The 17900-nt window shown below is 39.0% G+C and overlaps 1 protein-coding gene across 2 annotated transcripts in view; it reads right to left on the reverse strand.

Moving 5' to 3' along the window:
- LOC128019404 (cyclin-dependent kinase 16) overlaps positions 1-17900 on the reverse strand; it is a 58901-nt gene that overhangs the window by 35870 nt on the left and 5131 nt on the right. For both annotated transcript variants that reach the window (XM_052605365.1, XM_052605364.1), the window contains exon 2: positions 9993-10140. In XM_052605365.1, the coding sequence (XP_052461325.1) occupies positions 9993-10140 (148 nt within the window). The remainder of the gene's footprint in view (positions 1-9992; positions 10141-17900) is intronic.

Here is a 17900-nt window from a genome sequence, read left to right on the forward strand (position 1 = left end):
TTCTTACTAGAACCAGGAAGTATGACCATATTAGCCCGGTCCTGTCCACACTGCACTGGCTCCCTATCAAACATCGTATAGATTTTAAAATATTGCTTATTACTTATAAAGCCCTGAATGGTTTAGCACCTCAGTATTTGAATGAGCTCCTTTTACATTATAATCCTCTACATCCGCTACATTCTCAAAACTCAGGCAATTTGATAATACCTAGAATATCAAAATCAACTGCGGGCGGCAGATCCTTTTCCTATTTGGCGCCTAAACTCTGGAATAACTTACCTAACATTGTTCGGGAGGCAGACACACTCTTGCAGTTTAAATCTAGATTAAAGACCCATCTCTTTAACCTGGCTTACACATAACATACTAATATGCTTTTAATATCCAAATCCGTTAAAGGATTTTTAGGCTGCATTAATTAGGTAAACCAGTACCGGGAACACTTCCCATAACACCCGATGTACTTGCTACATCATTAGAAGACTGGTATCTACGCTAATATCAGTCTGTTTCTCTCTTATTCTGAGGTCACCGTAGCCACCAGATCCAGTCTGTGTCCAGATCAGAGGGTCACTGACGTCACCCGGATCCAGTACGTATCCAGACCAGATGGTGGATCAGCACCTAGAAAGGACCTCTACATCCCTGAAAGACAGCGGAGACCAGGACAACTAGAGCCCCAGATACAGATCCCCTGTAAATACCTTGTCTCAGATGACCACCAGGACAAGACCACAGGAAACAGATGATTCTTCTGCACAATCTGACTTTGCTGCAGCCTGGAATTGAACTACTGGTTTCGTCTGGTCAGAGGAGAACTGACCCCCAACTGAGCCTGGTCTCTCCCAAGGTTTTTTTCTCCATTCTGTCACCGATGGAGTTTCGGTTCCTTGCCGCTGTCGCCTCTGGCTTGCTTAGTTGGGGTCACTTCATCTACAGCGATATCATTGACTTGATTGCAAATAAATGCACAGACACTATTTAACTGAACAGAGATGACATCACTGAATTCAATGATGAACTGCCTTTAACTATCATTCTGCATTATTGAGACACTGTTTTCCTAATGAATGTTGTTCAGTTGCTTTGACGCAATGTATTTTATTTAAAGCGCTATATAATAAAGGTGACTTGCCTTGAATAGGCGCTGTGACCAACACTGACAACACGTTTTCCTGGAGTGTTCAATGATGTCACTTAACGGTGACGCCACAACAAGCGTCGTTCACATGTTTCTGCTTGGACCTAACTAACCAAGAGCACAGGTTCTCAAGCCCTGGGACAAAATGGGATGGTTTAAGGAAAATGTATAGCCTATATAAGTAATAGGCCTAACATAAAAAAAATGTTTTGATACATTTAATTTTTTTTAAATATACGAAATATATCTGATTTACAGATAACGGATTATAAACAGAAGTGTGGCTGCGCTCCATAAACAAGTTCACGGAAAGGAAAGGATGACAACGCGCATTCTGTTTGATTGCTTTATTTTACAAGAGCACAAATCGTCTGTTTTTATTGTGAGTGTTCACAAATCAAAGTTAACACTTTTGTGGAAAAGGTTTTTTGATCATGTCTCAGCTGTTTTGATCACGTCGGAGCCTGGCGCACACGTATTCCAGCAATTCAAACTTACATTGTAGTCTGTTCATTGTCAAAATAAAATAGTCGACTGACACAAGTCAGTTTAAATAGACCATAGTATACCAGTTCACTCTGCTGTTAAGCCAAGGACATTTTTTCTCATATAGAGGATGATCTTTTCCATTTTTATGCGAATGCGTGTAAAGTGCAAATCTAGTTTACGTTATAAATAAGTTTAACATTCAAATGCATTGGGAATATGGAAACAGTTGGATTTGTACCGAATGAGACATGAGCAATATCCTCCAAATAAATCTAGCCAAACCCGCGCTCGCTCATTCTAGTATGCACGCATGCACTGTATCTAATGCACTGTATGCTTGATTTTTAAAAACAAATAGGCCTACCGGAATGCAAAAATTCAAAATCAGACATTTTCCAGAACAGAATCAGGATCAAATTAAGTACTAATAATCACATAAAAAGATTTAATGTGAGCAGCAGTGGTTCACACGCGCCACAGTTACGTTCGGGGTAATTTTATTTTAAATACCATAATGTCAGTTGAATACATTGCAATTATGTTTTAAAATACAACATCGAGTACCACAAAACCATTTAAAGAGGTGCGTTCAGCGGTCTCCGTGCGGGATAGGAATCCGTCAAGTAAAAAGACCTCAAACGTATGGCTCGCTCTCTTCATTTCATCAAATGTTCATAATCACATCTAATCACATCTATATTTTATAATCCTGCTACTAGCATTTTATTCAGACTAAAACCCCTTTAATTTAACTGAGAAAGCATTTGTGTGTGTGTGTGTGTGTGTTAATGATTAATCGATTAATTGCACGGACTGGATTTGTGCCACAGTATTTAAATGTATAATTACACTGTAAAAAGGATACATTAAAATAAACGTAACCTTAAAGATATTACCAAGTGGGATAAGATAAATTAGGAACAACAGAGGACCTAGGACAGAACCTTGGGGGACGCTACAGCTAAAAGAAAAAGATTGGAAAGGTATGAATTGAACAGTCGAGTGGAATATCAGTGATACCAATAGCAGAAAAATAGTTCAACAAAATATTCTGTGAAATAGTGTCAAAAGCTGCACTCAAATAAAGCAGAACAAGAATAGATAAGGACCCGCCATCAGTGTCCATTAACAGATCATTAGCTACTCTTACCAAGGCAGTGTCCATATCCTATGCTTAGAATGAAATCCTGACTGAAAACACTCATATAAATTATTATTACTATGGAGAGCATGGACCTGTACTGCAAATGCTTTTTCAAGGATTTTGGAAATAAAAGGAAAATTTAAGATGGGAAGGAAGTTATATAAATTGTTAAGGTCTGCAATAGGTTTCTTAAGAATTAGGGTTATGGCAACTATTTTAAAAGATTATGGAACAATGCAGATGCTAAGGGAGGTATGTATAATATGGGTTATAAGAAAATAAAGAAGGAAGACCGCCTTTTACCAGGTGAGTTGGTATGGGTTCAGGTAAACATGTGGAAGAATTAGATTTGTAAATAAGATTTCTAATTCAGATGGCAAGGTAAAAGAAGGAAGAAAAATAAGAGGGGAATCTGCTGATACACTGTATAATGAATTACAATATGGGTTTAGCAAGAAGGCCAACTGTTGATGGATAGCACTTATTTTGCCACTGAAAAAAGATTAAAATTAATCACATTGAGCTGTGCAGAACAGGTGTGCAGGAAGGCTGTCAGGTGGTTTCAGAATACGATTTACAGTGGAGAACATGGCTTTAGTATTACTATATCCAGAGTCAATCAGATGTGAATTAAAATCATATTTGGCAGCAGAAAGAGCATCTTTGTAAATATGAACATTATACATTATACAGCATTTGCCATCAAGGTGTAGCCAATATAATTTGTACATTTTTAATATCCTGTGCATAGCGGTTTATCTTTAATATCATGAGATTTTGGCCAAATGTGTTACACAAATAGAAAATCTGAACTCCCATATACAAACCCGATTCCCAAAAAGTTGGGACACTGTAAAAATTGTGAATAAAAACAATGCAGTGATGTGGAAGTTTCAAATTTCAATATTTTATTCAGAATACAACATAGATGACATATCTATCAAATGTTTAAACTGAGAAAAAATAAAATTTTAAGGGAAAATAAGTTTTTAAGGGAAAATAAGATTTCAACACATCAACACATCTCAAAAAAGTTGGGACAAGGCCATGTTTATCACTGTATGGCATCCCCTCTTCTTTTTATAACAGTCTGCAAACGTCTGGGGACTGAGGATACAAGATGCTCAAGTTTAGGAATAGGAATGTTGTCCCATTCTTGTCTAATACAGGCTTCTAGTTGCTCAGCTGTCTTAGGTCTTCTTTGTCACATCTTCCTCTTTATGATGCACCAAATGTTTTCTATGGGTGAAAGATCTGGACTGAAGGCTGGCCATTTCAGTACGCGGATCCTTCTTCTACACAGCCATGATGTTGTAATTGATGAAGTATGTGGTCTGGCATTGTCATGTTGGAAAATGCAAGGTCTTCCCTGAAAGAGACGACGTCTGGATGGGAGCATGTGTTGTTCTATAACTTGGATATATCTTTCAGCATTGATGGAGCTCATCTTTCCAGATGTGTAAGCTGCCCATGCCACACACACTCATGCAACCCCATCCCATCAGAGATGCAGCTTCTGAACTGAGCGCTGATAACAACTTGGGTTGTCCTTGTCCTCTTTAGTCCAGATGAAATGGCATTTTCTAGAAGTATTCCTGAGCCCATGTTGTGATTTCCATTACAATAGCCCTTTGCAATTTTTCTCTGAGAAACTCCTTTCTGATATTGCTCCACTATTTTTCACTGCAGCATTGGGGGAATTGGTGATCCTCTGCCCATCTTGACTTCTGAGAGACACTGTCACTCTGAGAGGATCTTTTTATACCCAATCATGTTCCCAATTGACCTAATAAGTTACAAATTGGTCCTCCAGCTGTTCCTTATATGTACATTTAACTTTTCCGGCCTCTTATTGCGACCTGTCCCAACTTTTTTGGAATGTGTAGCTCTCATGAAATCCAAAATGAGCCAATATTTGGCATGACATGTCTCACTTTCAACATTTTATATTTTATCTATATTCTATTGTGAATAAAATATAAGTTTATGAGATTTGTAAATTATTCCATTCCTTTTTTACTCACAATTTGTACAGTGTCCCAACTTTTTGGAATCGGAATTATAGCTACAATGAACTTTGTAACCAGGGGTGCACATAAGTGGTCCACAAGTCCGCATGCGTGAACAAATAAAAAATGTGTTATATACATATGTTCTGACTGAGCATTTGCATATCGACATGGTTGACAGCTGTTACCATTTTAGATCACAAACTCCACTATATAAGTTTTATTTTCAACCTGAAATCATAAATCTAGTCTATCTCATTGCCTTTTCAAAGCAGAATGCAAAACTGTGGCATTCATCTACTGATGCTGATCAGCAGCGGTGCTAAATCCAGAAGCGCGTATACTTCCTTGCCAACCCGCCAAAATAAAAGCCTGCAGATTTAAAGTTTGAATATGATGAAATGATGAAAGAAATATGATGAATATGACGCTTTTATCCAAAGCTACTTAAAATTAGGGAATACATAAAGCGATTCTTCTTAAAGAGGCAAAGAAAGTAGTAGTAAATATTAACATTTATTTTTAAGTTTACTATAAAATAAATGTATTTGTATTTAAAACTAGTACTGCCTTTTATTTTTAATAATATTATCACACACTATTATTTAATTTATTTAATATAATTTTATTTAAAAAAATTAAAAATAAATAAAGTGCAATAATATTATAACTATTATGATTTTTTTTTTAGTTATATTTAATGGGTCACGCTATCTGCAGTGTGAGGACCAAACCAAATCTCCAGGTTCTCTTCTGAGAACCAGGCTGAAAAAATGATGTACCTCTATGTTGATGAAAATGTTTTGTGATGTACTTACTGCCTCCGATGTGCACTGTTCTAATGACGGACAAAACACACATTGGTCAAAAACCAATTTAACCCCATTTGAACATATCAGTGAACAAATCATATATCAGTGTTTAGTGGTGTACCACTAGTGGATTTTTTACTCATTTCAACAATGCCGCAACAGTAAAAAGGACACAATCACCCTTCAGCCAAAGACTGAGTGCCCACTGAAGCTAAGCAGGGTTGAGCCAGGTCAGTACCTGCATGGGAGACATACTGGGAAAACTAGGTTGCTGCTATAAGAGGTGTTTCACCCTGTGGTCTGTGTGGGTCCTAACGCCCCAGTATAGTGATGGGGACACTATGTTTTAAAAGGCACTCTTTTTTTCGGATGAGATGTTAAACCAACATCCTGACACTCTGTGGTCATTAAAAATCCCATGTCACTTTTCATAAAGGGTGTAACCCCAGTGTCCCGGCCAAATTCCCTCTACTGGCCCTTGTCAATCATGGCCTCCTAATAATCTCCATTGATTGAAATGGCTCCATCACTCCCTTCTCCACCTGTAGCTGGTGTGTGGGGAGCGCACTGGTGCCGTCGCATCATCCAAGCGGATGCTGCCTCCTGCTGGTGGTTGAGAGGAGACCCCCTTACATTATTGTAAAGCTCTTGGGGTGTACAGAAATAGAAAATAAAAGTGCTATATAAAATGTCTCATTCGTTCATTGTGACTAATTGAGGACCATCAGAGTTACAGCTAATGTTAACTTTAACAATTTAACAATGCTAGGTAATAGATAGGGCTGGGCGATATGGCCTAAAAATATTTATTTCTTTTTTATTCGATTTCCGATTTTTTCCCGGATCAAAGTCCCAGTTGTGTTTTAAGTCACACTTTGTAGTCTAGACTAAAAGGAGACAAACATTCACCTTGAGAGTAGCACCTCTTTCTAAAGGATTAACAATACATTCAAATCTGAGGAAAAATACACAGTGACATCTTTCATTGTATCTAGCCCAAACAATGCAACAACATACAGGGATACATGGCATGAACATGCACTGCATCTTACTCTTAGCAGAATAAAATTTTTCAAACCAAAAACAGAAAAAATACTCTGTCTTTAATTGCACTTTGCATAGAATTTTAAATAACAACAAAAAGAGGCAACACCTCTGTCTTGGGTAAAATACTAATATAAACACAAAATAACAGAGTACAAAATGTGAAAAATAAATAATACATCAACTCCAACTGAAATTAATAAAGTGCAAACTTTGCTTTAAAAAAATAAACCATGCCATTTGTTTCCTTGAAATGTATGAACAGGAAAGAAAAATCACATTTTGGTTAAGGTGCAGAACATGAGATATGTGCTTAAATTGCTGTCAATAACTGTTAAACATTTTTGGCAAGGAAAATCAGCCTGTCCACTGCTCTGGCTTGAGGCAAGCTCTGCTGCATGTGACAACTCCTCCCTCACACTGAAAAGCCTCTCAGATGGGGCACTTGTTGCAGGTACACTGAGGTATTTCTTGGCCAGGTGACTGAGCCTTGAGAAGTTTGATTTGTTGCTCTTCCACCACTGCAGTGGATCAGTGTCAGGGTCTGCCGCTGGCAAGAGCAGATAGGTTACCAGTTCAGTCTCTATTTTAGCTTCTTCCGACTGGTCAGAGGTTGGCACAACAACACTCTTCTTGAAGAAGGTTGCTAAGGTTCTTTTCCTCTTGGGGTACGGCTGAGTCCTTGCCTCTTCCTGGTCCACCTGCACTACTGGATCAGGCTGTGGTGTGCTCTTGTCAGCGGGGAAAGACAGAAGTTCACTGACAGCTCTTCTTTTGACTTTCTCCACCTTGTCTGGGTCGATGTAGGATGTCCGGAACCTTGGATCCATCAGAGAGGCCATGTCCAAGAGCTCATCCTTGACAGGATCACTGTATTTGTCAACAAGGTATCCCAGTATGTTCCTTTTTATTGTTTTGGTAAGCTCTGTGTCGTTGTCCTCAGGCTGCAAAAGACTGGTTTTGAACAGATGGATAACAGGCTTGATGTATGAGACACTGACATACATTTCCCCTGATAGCGCATCTGTAAAGTCTTGGAGTGCTTTAACCGCCTTGTTTACTGACTCCAAAACCTCGATGTCTTTCCAAGAGGGCACAAGATGGCGGCTTTTAACATCAGACCCCAGGACACGGGCTATAGCCTTCTCCTGTTCCAGGAATCGCTCGATCATCTTTTGGCGGAGCTCCATCTGGTTGGGGATTCTGTTGTTAGCTGATGAGGGGGAAGGCCAAGCTCTGACTGAGCTACACCCAGCTCTCTTCTTTTCTTCCAGCTGCAGGAAAAAGCAGCGACTATCTTCTTGCAAACTCCAACTGCACGATCTATGCGGGGATCCTTAACACCATTCTCTATATGATAAAGAATAAAACACAAAGACATACATCACTATTGGGGACTTTAATAAATATCAGTCTACATCCATTTAAAAATGATTCATTTTCTTCTGTATTACATAACTTTGTCATTCCAAAACTCAGACACTGCAGCTACACAAATATCATTTTTGTTTACTATAGGCATATGTGCAGTTTGTGGAGAAATTTGAATCCATTTTTATAAAATAATCCATTCGACTGTCTTTACGAATCAAATACAGATTAAATGGACATGCCATATTGAAACATTTTTGCCGAATTGTTTTTTTTTTTTTTTTTTTTTTAGGCTAGGCCTAGTTAAAAAAATATTACATACAGCACTTAAACGTTTTAAACGGTGGATGAACCCCAGTCAAGTAGTCAGACACTCGTCTTTTTGTAGTCTAGTCAGCTTGACTAAATGTTGGGTTGGCTGACTGAAAAAAAAAAAAGAAGAAAGGAAAAAAAGACGAGCGTCATCTAGCTTGACTGCAATTTGGATGGGGATAATATGTGCGCTGACAAAATGTAATATTTTATTTTACTTATTGTTAGACTTACCAATAGCGTTGTGTAGTTTGTGTCCAAAGCACTGGAGGTTTGGCCATCCGTTCACTCTCAGGGCTTTAATCATGTTGGTGCCGATGTCCGTTGTCATGCAGCATAGACGGTTCTCAGACGGGTTCCAGCAGTCGAGAGCGTCTCTCACCGGTGTGGTCCTCGGGAAAGTATGACGTTTGGAGGGAAATACTCCACAAATCCCACGCATTGTTAATGAAATGCACCGTTAAACTCATATAAGGTGTCATAGTCCGACTGGACCACATGTTGGGTTGTTGCCGAATAAAAGGACAGCTCCTCCAGTTCTCTGCTGACTTTCTCTCGTGTGCTGTGGTACAGCTGGGGCAAGGCGACTTCACTGAAGTACTTGCGGCTGGGTAGCTCATTATTGGGTTCTAAGGTTTTAATCAAATTAATAAACCCGTCTTCTCCACAGTATATATGGGTACCATGTCTTTGGCTATATGCAAAGCGACCGCTTCGGTGATTGTTCTCCACCGTGCCCCCCGTCATATGCGATGCCTTGTGCAAAGGATTCGGCTACAGTTAGCTGTTTTTTAGCTATGTTTTTTTTGGTCACTGCGGTTTTGTTCGTCTCGGAGAGACTGGCATTTTTCATATTCGGCTGGATGTCTCTGTTTCAGGTGTTGGAATAGGTTTGTGGTGCTGCTGCCTTTGACTGCGATGGGCTTTAGGCAAATGTTGCAGCGTGGGGTCTCTTGCTTCACGTCTGTCGCAGCAAACCCATACCAGTTCCAAACAACTGATCATTTTATTCCTTTCTTGGGAACAAACTTCCCACTCTCACCGGTAGCCATGTTGTCGCTTGCTGTTTCGTGTGAAACTAACGCTACGGAAGCTCCGGGGAGCCAAAAATGCACCATTACACAAAAACTCGATTTAGTTATTTTTTAAATCGCCCGTAACAAAAAATTCGAATTAATTAATTCAATCGATTTTTCGCCCAGGCCTAGTAATAGACCTACTCTGCATTTGTCTTATCTAGTTTTATTGCAGTGTTTTACACAGATAAAACATCTTGAAGTTGAGCTATGCCTAATGAGTCAAATATACTGTAGCAAAAATACTGACCAATTCAATATTGTCCAAACAACTGGACAATATTGACTGTCGATACTGACTTTTTTGGATGATTAGATCAACATCATCCAAGATAATTAAATTATTAGAAGCTGGTGTTATGTGCCACCATGTTGTCTAATGATGCCTAATGGTGAAATGGAAAAAGCGGTGTCGTTAACATAGTGAATGTGCCCAAATTAACAAGTGTTGTTCTAAAACTGTAAGAATTCAACACACTTTGTGTCCTTTTTAAAACATCCTTTCATGCATCTGTGTGAACAATATTCAGTGTACAGAATAATTGTGTGAATGTATTTGTATGCACAGTTAATGTAAAAGCTTGTTCTCACCACTGTCTTGTGACAAGGGAGGCTCATCCAGTCCGGCATGTTCAGGAAGCTCTGAGAGACTCTCGTCCACACGCCGTACACTTTGCAAGCTCATGGACAGGCGCTTTTTAATTATCTTCATGCGGTCCATCAAAATTCTTCCCGCGACCTAAAAGAAACTTTGATTTCAGGTCACATATGCACATTCAATAGCTGCATCTTACAGAACATCATGGGTGCTATTTTATCATAAGGTAATGTCACTGAGCAGGCTTCAAGAGGTTTGGGATTTTTGAGCAAGTACATGCTAAATCTAAGGCATAAGAGTGTTCGTGAAAAGATCATTTGTGTTTTAGCAGAACTGTAGCTTCAGGGGACATGTTTGATTCTTTTGATATTTGAAGTTTTGCTGTATCACAATGAAATATGTTGTGGCTCTAAGATTTTATTTTAAGGCCACAAGGCTTTGTTAACATAATGGCATCTTTATATCATGCCCACTAGGGCTGCAACAACTAATCAATAAAATCGATTATTATCTACAGTATAATAAAAATCATCAACAACGATTCTCATTATTGATTAATCGTGTCTGCCCACAGTACATGTCCAAATTCAGCAAAAAAAGAAAGAAAGCCATTTTTGTTATTATGTGAATACTATTTAAGTTGTTTTGGTTTGTTATTTGCCCAATAAATTACAAGTATTATTTTATTTGAGAGATTCCTAAAATATCTGTGTTTTCTCTATTATGACAGGTGGTCCAATAAATTGTTAAGCACTGTATGTTTTCATAGCATTCTGTTGCCACATTTGTTTGAAGGACATTGAGCACAATGTGGAATAGTATGTATGTGTGTGTGTTATCAAAGTAATCGTTAGTTGCAGCAGTAACATCCACACAGTGTGAAGTCATGAACCTGTCAGTGAGCTGAGACAATGTGCAGATTAATGGGTTGATGTTATTCTAAACACTTTTACAACTCCCTGAACTTGGCTGTCATTCCTGTCTGCTTCAAATCCACCATCAAACAGGCTACAAAAACGTTCACTGGGACCCACATCAATGTCTAGTGCCCTGTGGCACTCACAACAATAATTATGAAGATGTGCTCTGGAGAGAGACAGTTATTCCAGAATACTGTTTAATAGACTTTAGTTCATCATTCAAAACAATCAATCCTCATGAACCTCACAGAGAAACTGAGCTCACTCAACATCAGCACCTTGCTCTGTGACTGTATACTGAACAACAAAAGAAATAACCTGTTAATTTCAGGAAGTCCCACAGCCTCGACCTTTCACTGCACATCAATGTGTCTCCTATAGAGACAGTCAGGAGCAAGGTTCAGTGCTTGATGGCTAGTAGGAAGTTACCCGGCTGAGGGAGAATAACACCCAGTTCTCAAACGAGGGGGGCTCGATCTACAGCATGATTGCTAGATCAACGGGTAAGTGTACTACAATTTAACCAAAAACTCAACACATCAGGGAGGCAGAGGAAGGGCCAGTTCACCTGATGCTTCCGGTTCTATGTGCACTGGGAAAAACTGAGAACTCAACTCTCATGTGACAGGAGAACTCAGAATTCAGAATGAGTAGCGTGTTAACCCTTACCATACAGGATTTCAGAAAGAGCGCAGAGGCTCAGTGTGTGCACTAACCATCATGTGAATATCAGAAAGTGCACAATGCTTAGCGTGTGCACTTACCATAGCATGGATTTAAGAACTTCCCAAGCATGTGTCTACAGAAGCACTGATCCAAAGCTCAAAGATAACTCTCTGAGGTGAGTGGAGCACTGCCTGAGACAGCATTACACAAGAAGGCTCTCACAAATGCCACATATACTTCCCACTTGATACCTCAGCAGAGGGGATGTCCTGGTGACCATGAAGCCCAGCCTGGACATCCAGGAAGTTTCTTGCCATGTCGGGCGGGGGCCTGATGAAAGTGACGTGACATTCAGCCACGTATGGTGTCCCATACTCAGAATTCGTGCTCTGCATTTAACCCATCCGAAATGCACACACACAGAGCAGTGAACACACACACACACACACTGTGAACACACACCCGGAGCAGTGGGCAGCCATTTATACTGCGGCACCCGGGGAGCAGTTGGGGGTTCGATGCCTTGCTCAAGGGCAGCTCAGTCGTGGTATTGAAGGTGGAGAGAGAACTGTACATGCACTCCCCCCACCCACAATTCCTGCCGGCCTGGGACTCAAACTCACAACCCTTCGATTGGGAGTCTGACTCTCTAACCATTAGGCCACGACTTCTTGATAATCAAGAAGGCACCCGCAGAAGCCTGTGACCTGGCCGCATGATCCAGAAAGCATGAAACCAATCATACTGGCTGGATACAACATCGACGAGAGAGATAAACACTGCAAGTCGAACACCTGGTTTGTGACTCCAGCAGCAATAAATATTAAGATGAGCAGGAATGTACAAGAGAATAATGTGCAAACAGGCTGTACAGGGTATTAACATAACAGCAATAGAGGTAAAAAAGTAAATAAATAAAATTTACAGATATTGCTGTATGCAAGTGACAATGTCAGTATATTAACTATCTGAATTAATTTAAGTCATGTAGAAGTTAAGAGACTGAGTTTGAGTGTAGGAGCCTGATGGGAAAAAGCTCCTCCTAAGTCTCTCGGGTTTAGCCATCAGGCTACAGAAGCGCTTACCAGATGGCAGCAAAATGAAAAGAGAGTTACCAGGGTGGTAAGTGTCCTAAATGAATTTAACATCTCTGCTTTAGCAGTGTTCGAAGTAGATGTCTGACAGAGAGGGGAGAGCAGATCTCCATAAGGAGATCAGGAAGAAAAGGAAGGCTCACCTGAGCTGGACAGTTATGATCAGAAAGATAACGCTCATCAAGACACAACGTCACTTTCTTGGTCCGCTTCCATGGCAAGTCAAGCCTCGCCGTGGCTCATTCCATAACTTCCTACAGCTCCTCATAAACAGAGCAGGTGGATTGGGAAGGCTCAACCTCAGCTGTTTTGCACTTCTCAAACATCTCCTGCTCTTCCAGCAGCGGTGGGTCCTGAACCGCGGGTAGCAGATGCCTGCCCCCTTTTCCTCAAAATGAAAGAAAAACGAGAGCGGATCTTTTTCATCGGAAAACACTCACAGTCTATGCATATTGCCCCCTGAGGACATTGTGAGCGTGCTCTTCTCCCAAACAGAAAAATGCAAAGATCATGTGTTTCATCAGGTGTCAAATAACGCAGACACAGATGCACACATCGTCTAAACGCCTTGCTAGTACTCACCATAATATAAGGATAAAGATCGCTCTTACCACAGAAAGCATGCTTCAAACTAGTGTTGTCACGGTACTGATGCCAGTGAAAATCCACGGTTCTGGGTACGAATTTCGGTACCAAAGCAAAACACAAAAATATGCTAATAAAAAAAAACACACACACTTTTTATCACTAAAAATAAAACCAATGCCATTCTTACTTACTAACAATTGTGTTTAAAGTTTTTCTACAAGTAATATAATTATGAAAAACAGTATACAAGTTTCACCAAATTTAATTTGGCTTTTAATTAATGAAATTTAAACACATTTTATTTTTGGTAAATAAAGGGGATTTGCTATTAAAATTAAAACATGGAAGAAATATTGTGTTATTTATTTCTTTAAAACTTTTATAATTTTTTTTCAACAGTAGTAGCAGTATCACATACATTCTACTAAATAATAGTAATATTTCCAGCACAATGCCTTTATGTAAAAATGAACTTTTATTTTGATGGGTTACCGTGAATAACTTTAAATTGACACTGGTTTTACTCAAATGAAACGGTAAAATGCTTGTGAAGTGACTCAGAACAGTTCTGGTGTTGTAGTTTATGTATTTATGTCCTCTATCAGTCTATGTAGTAAACAAACCATTCATTCATTCACACAGAGACACACAGAAGATTTCAACCAACTTTAACAGATACTGGTCCATATGGAGATTTGATTTGATTAATTTAATCTAACTTTGACAAAAATTCTGTGACTGTCCATATTAAAATGTAAATTTCATTTTCATGACTGGATTTTAAGATTCCGTCCGCGTTTTCTGCTTCACGGAAATCATAGCGCTGTATGCGTCAAGAACCGGGTTGAGACGGTACTCGGTACCACCGGTACTTAAAGAAACCTGCTACCATGATGCTCTTTCAATACCTTTTTATCCTATAGTCATACCAGTAGTGATGTCATGGGCTGTCGCCGGCCAACAAGTTGTTGGAGTTTTTTTAAATGTATAATTTAGACATGGGTCACGACGAGGGTTTCCCCCATAGCATTCCTTGAAAGGGAACTACAGGAGCATTTACACTACAGCCACAACTCTATTTGTATCAGTAAAATATGATATTTAATGACTATAACAAAAATTGATATGTACACTTAAATACTTCAGGTATTCATTCTTACCTCTGCAAAAATCAACTTTGGCTCTTTTATTCTATCACATATTTTCCTGACCCACAATCCCCACTGTCTTTATTTTATTTTTTGTCCTCTTAATATATCTTTTGTAGTCCTATGTTTACAGTTTAAGGGATACTTCACCCCAAAATTAACATTTTGTTGTTAATCTCTTACCCCCATGTTGTTCCAAACCCGTAGCTTTGTTTGTCTTCAGAACACAATATTTTGGGTGAACCAGGAGGCTTGTGACTGTCCCATAGACTGCCAAGTAAGTCACACTGTCAAAGTCCAGAAAAGTATTACATGTGGTTTGCCACTGAGAGGAAGATCAGCTGTCCTGGCTCCCTGTAGCGTTGCCTTACATTACAACATATATTACAGACATAATATAGCAGTTTATTGTTCTGGATAGGGCTGTCATGGTGAGTAAATTTCCTTGCAGTAATTTTGAGTTGCTCAATAGCGTGTTATAGGGCTGGGTGATATATCGAATATTACCGATAATATCGGAATAATTATGGTGACGATGTAAATTTAGAAAATATCGTGAATATTGAATATTTCAAATTCAAGCATCCTTTCCCTAAAGAATGTGCCAAACATCCAAAAAGGGAACATACTGCGCACTGCTCTGCACTCCTCTACTACACGAACTCTCATGAGTGCGGATGCCAGATATCATAAGTTCAAATCCCCGAATCAGAGCTTCTCTGTAACATAGATACTTTTCCTTCCTGGTGTTCTGCTTATTCTGAGCAATTTGGCAACCATGTGCACGCAAACGCTCGCTCCTCGTTGCGGAAGCGCCGTCACAGATGATCTGAAAAACAAACAAGCTGGAGTTTAGTGATCTAAAAGAATGCATCATTCAGCCGGTCTTTCATGAGATCTCCACTGTATGTGGTCACTGTATGAACTCAATCGCTGTTGTGTGACTAGAGAAACATAGGCTATGGCAATGTGGATTTACTAATAGGAATTTAACTTTTATAATATTTTTCATTTGTCTTACCAGTTTTCATAATATAGACAGAAAGAGTGTATAAGGTTTTTAGAGGCAGTGGGAACACAGATTCATGCCACAGAGCTTCTCTTACACCAGAGACAGTACACAGACTTCTTAGCTAAAAACTTTTATATAAAAAATAATAATAATTCCTTATCCCAGTTTATTTCCCCCAGATTTTTTATTATTTAAATGCAAAAGCAAATATATCAGATATATATCGAATATCATAGATTTTTTTTAAATATTGAGATATAATTTTTTTCATATATCAGCCCAGCCCTAGCGCGCTATGCAGTATTATTGCCATACATATACATACTGTATACATATATATACATACAAACACACACACATATAATCTGTGTGTTATGATATAACTAGTGAGGTCATAGTCAAATGACAATAAAAACTGAAACCAAATACCATTGAGACATGAAGTGAAGTAAATGAAGAGACTGACAAAATAATGGTCCACATAACAAAACATAAACCTGACAATAAGATTGGTAGACTATCATTAGTCAATATGTATATATGAATATGTTAGTTGTAATCTGAGTGGATAAGAGACTTTGTATTGATATTTCCCCTCAGGCGTCAGTCGCTGCAGTTCAACTACACGCTCAAAAACACTGATTCATTACTTCACAACAGAAACATCTCTGCTGAAATCATTTCACCTTTGAGCACCACTTTAGCCGGCTCACCTGATCAGCTACGAGTCAATGCTAAAGACAGAGATTTAGCTTTCGTTGGGCATGACAACCTATTTTCCCAATTAAATATGACCCAGCCTGGAGGACAGACGCTAGTATTCACACGCGCTCAGACGATCTCTCGCTCTTTTACTCTGTTTAGGCTTGTTAAGTGCAAATCTACAGAGATGCTGTACAAATCAGCATGGTACAGATTGTTATCATCACTAACTTGTTTAATATTCAGTCTGATACAAGAAAAGAAAACGGTTCTTCCACTCCTCTGAGGTTTGCTCATCAATAGTGTGGTTTAGTGATATTGTGGTTATCACTACAATCCTAGTTATGGACTCATCTGCAGTCACCACACATCTCTTCCTCAGGACTACTGCTATGTTCACGAAGGTGAGCAGGAGCCCTAGACATATTTCTTCTGTTGTTTTCAATCTGACTTCTGATTCAGCAGGAATGTCTTTATAAGTTACTGGACCTGAGAGCTTTAACCTGTGCCCAGTGACCGGCTGCTCAGTCTCACATCTTGACTCACTTATTGTCTTAAAGGAGCAAGTGAGAGGGAATTTTACTCACCCGTCTGGACAAAAAGCCTGATTAAAACTTCAATCCCAAAAATAATTAGGGAACCACTGAAACTTGGCCATCAAAACATTTAGCCTGCAAATGAATCAGATTGTATTACATTCAGTGATAATGTCAGTGATAATGCCACCAACTAATGGTTTGGTTTCATGTTTAAACATATCATTGCATTTTTTTTTTCTCAACATTTCTTATTTACATGTTCACAAATATTTAAAATAATATTATAAGATCATTTTGCCCTTGCAGTTTTGTGTGTAAAGGACTTTCTGGCACCTCTCGGCTTCATCAGCTGTCCCTTCAGAAGCAGCTTCTGTTTCCTCTGAATTCACTGAAACAATGTAAGAATCTGATGTGAAAGATAACACATTTCATACTGTTAGGGGAAAAAAGCTGTGGGAAATTACATCTCTTTTGTTATTTACAGCCACTCATTTTCAGTTAACTGTTATTTCTACCTCTTTCCAGTCACAGAGTATTTTCTTCTGAGAGTTGTTTAAGTGAGAGAACTGAAACTTAGATTATTTTATTATTATTGTTATTATTATTATTTATTTTATTTTTTTGCATTGAAAATCAAAAAGTAGACTTTTGTTTGTATATGCTGTGAGTTATAGAAAAATGACTGTAAATCTGTACTGGCAATGGGATATTGGTATTTGCCAAAAAAATGCCATCGGTGCATACACACACAAACACACACACACACACACTACAGGGCTGCTGAATGCTTGAATCTGATTGACTGACTGACAGTGTAAGGTGTGCAGTTATTTTCAGGGAAATGCATGGCTAAAGTAGTTCCAGGCAGGTCTTGACTGGATTTAGATGTCCGTATCACTTCACCAAATGTCATTATAGCTTACAACAGCATATCAAAACGGCTCCTTGGAAGGGGTCCCTGTCCTTCTTCCTGTTCACCACCAGAGAACTCCATCTACACATCCTCCCAGACTCCACTTCCCACAATCCCCACTCTGGGAAATAATGGTGCAGTCAAGTCATCTCGTATAGATCGTATTTATGACTTGAATGCACATGAACGCCACCACAATATCGTAAATACCAGTGGGGAGCTCGGGATTTTCTTTAAGTCAGTGATAAACATGGCGGAATAAAAAATACTTAAAGGTATTTAGCTGTGACATTGTCATGCTTTTCTATTTACAGCGCAG

Source organism: Carassius gibelio, chromosome A9 (assembly GCF_023724105.1).
Source record: "Carassius gibelio isolate Cgi1373 ecotype wild population from Czech Republic chromosome A9, carGib1.2-hapl.c, whole genome shotgun sequence".
NCBI classification, from domain to species: domain Eukaryota; kingdom Metazoa; phylum Chordata; class Actinopteri; order Cypriniformes; family Cyprinidae; genus Carassius; species Carassius gibelio.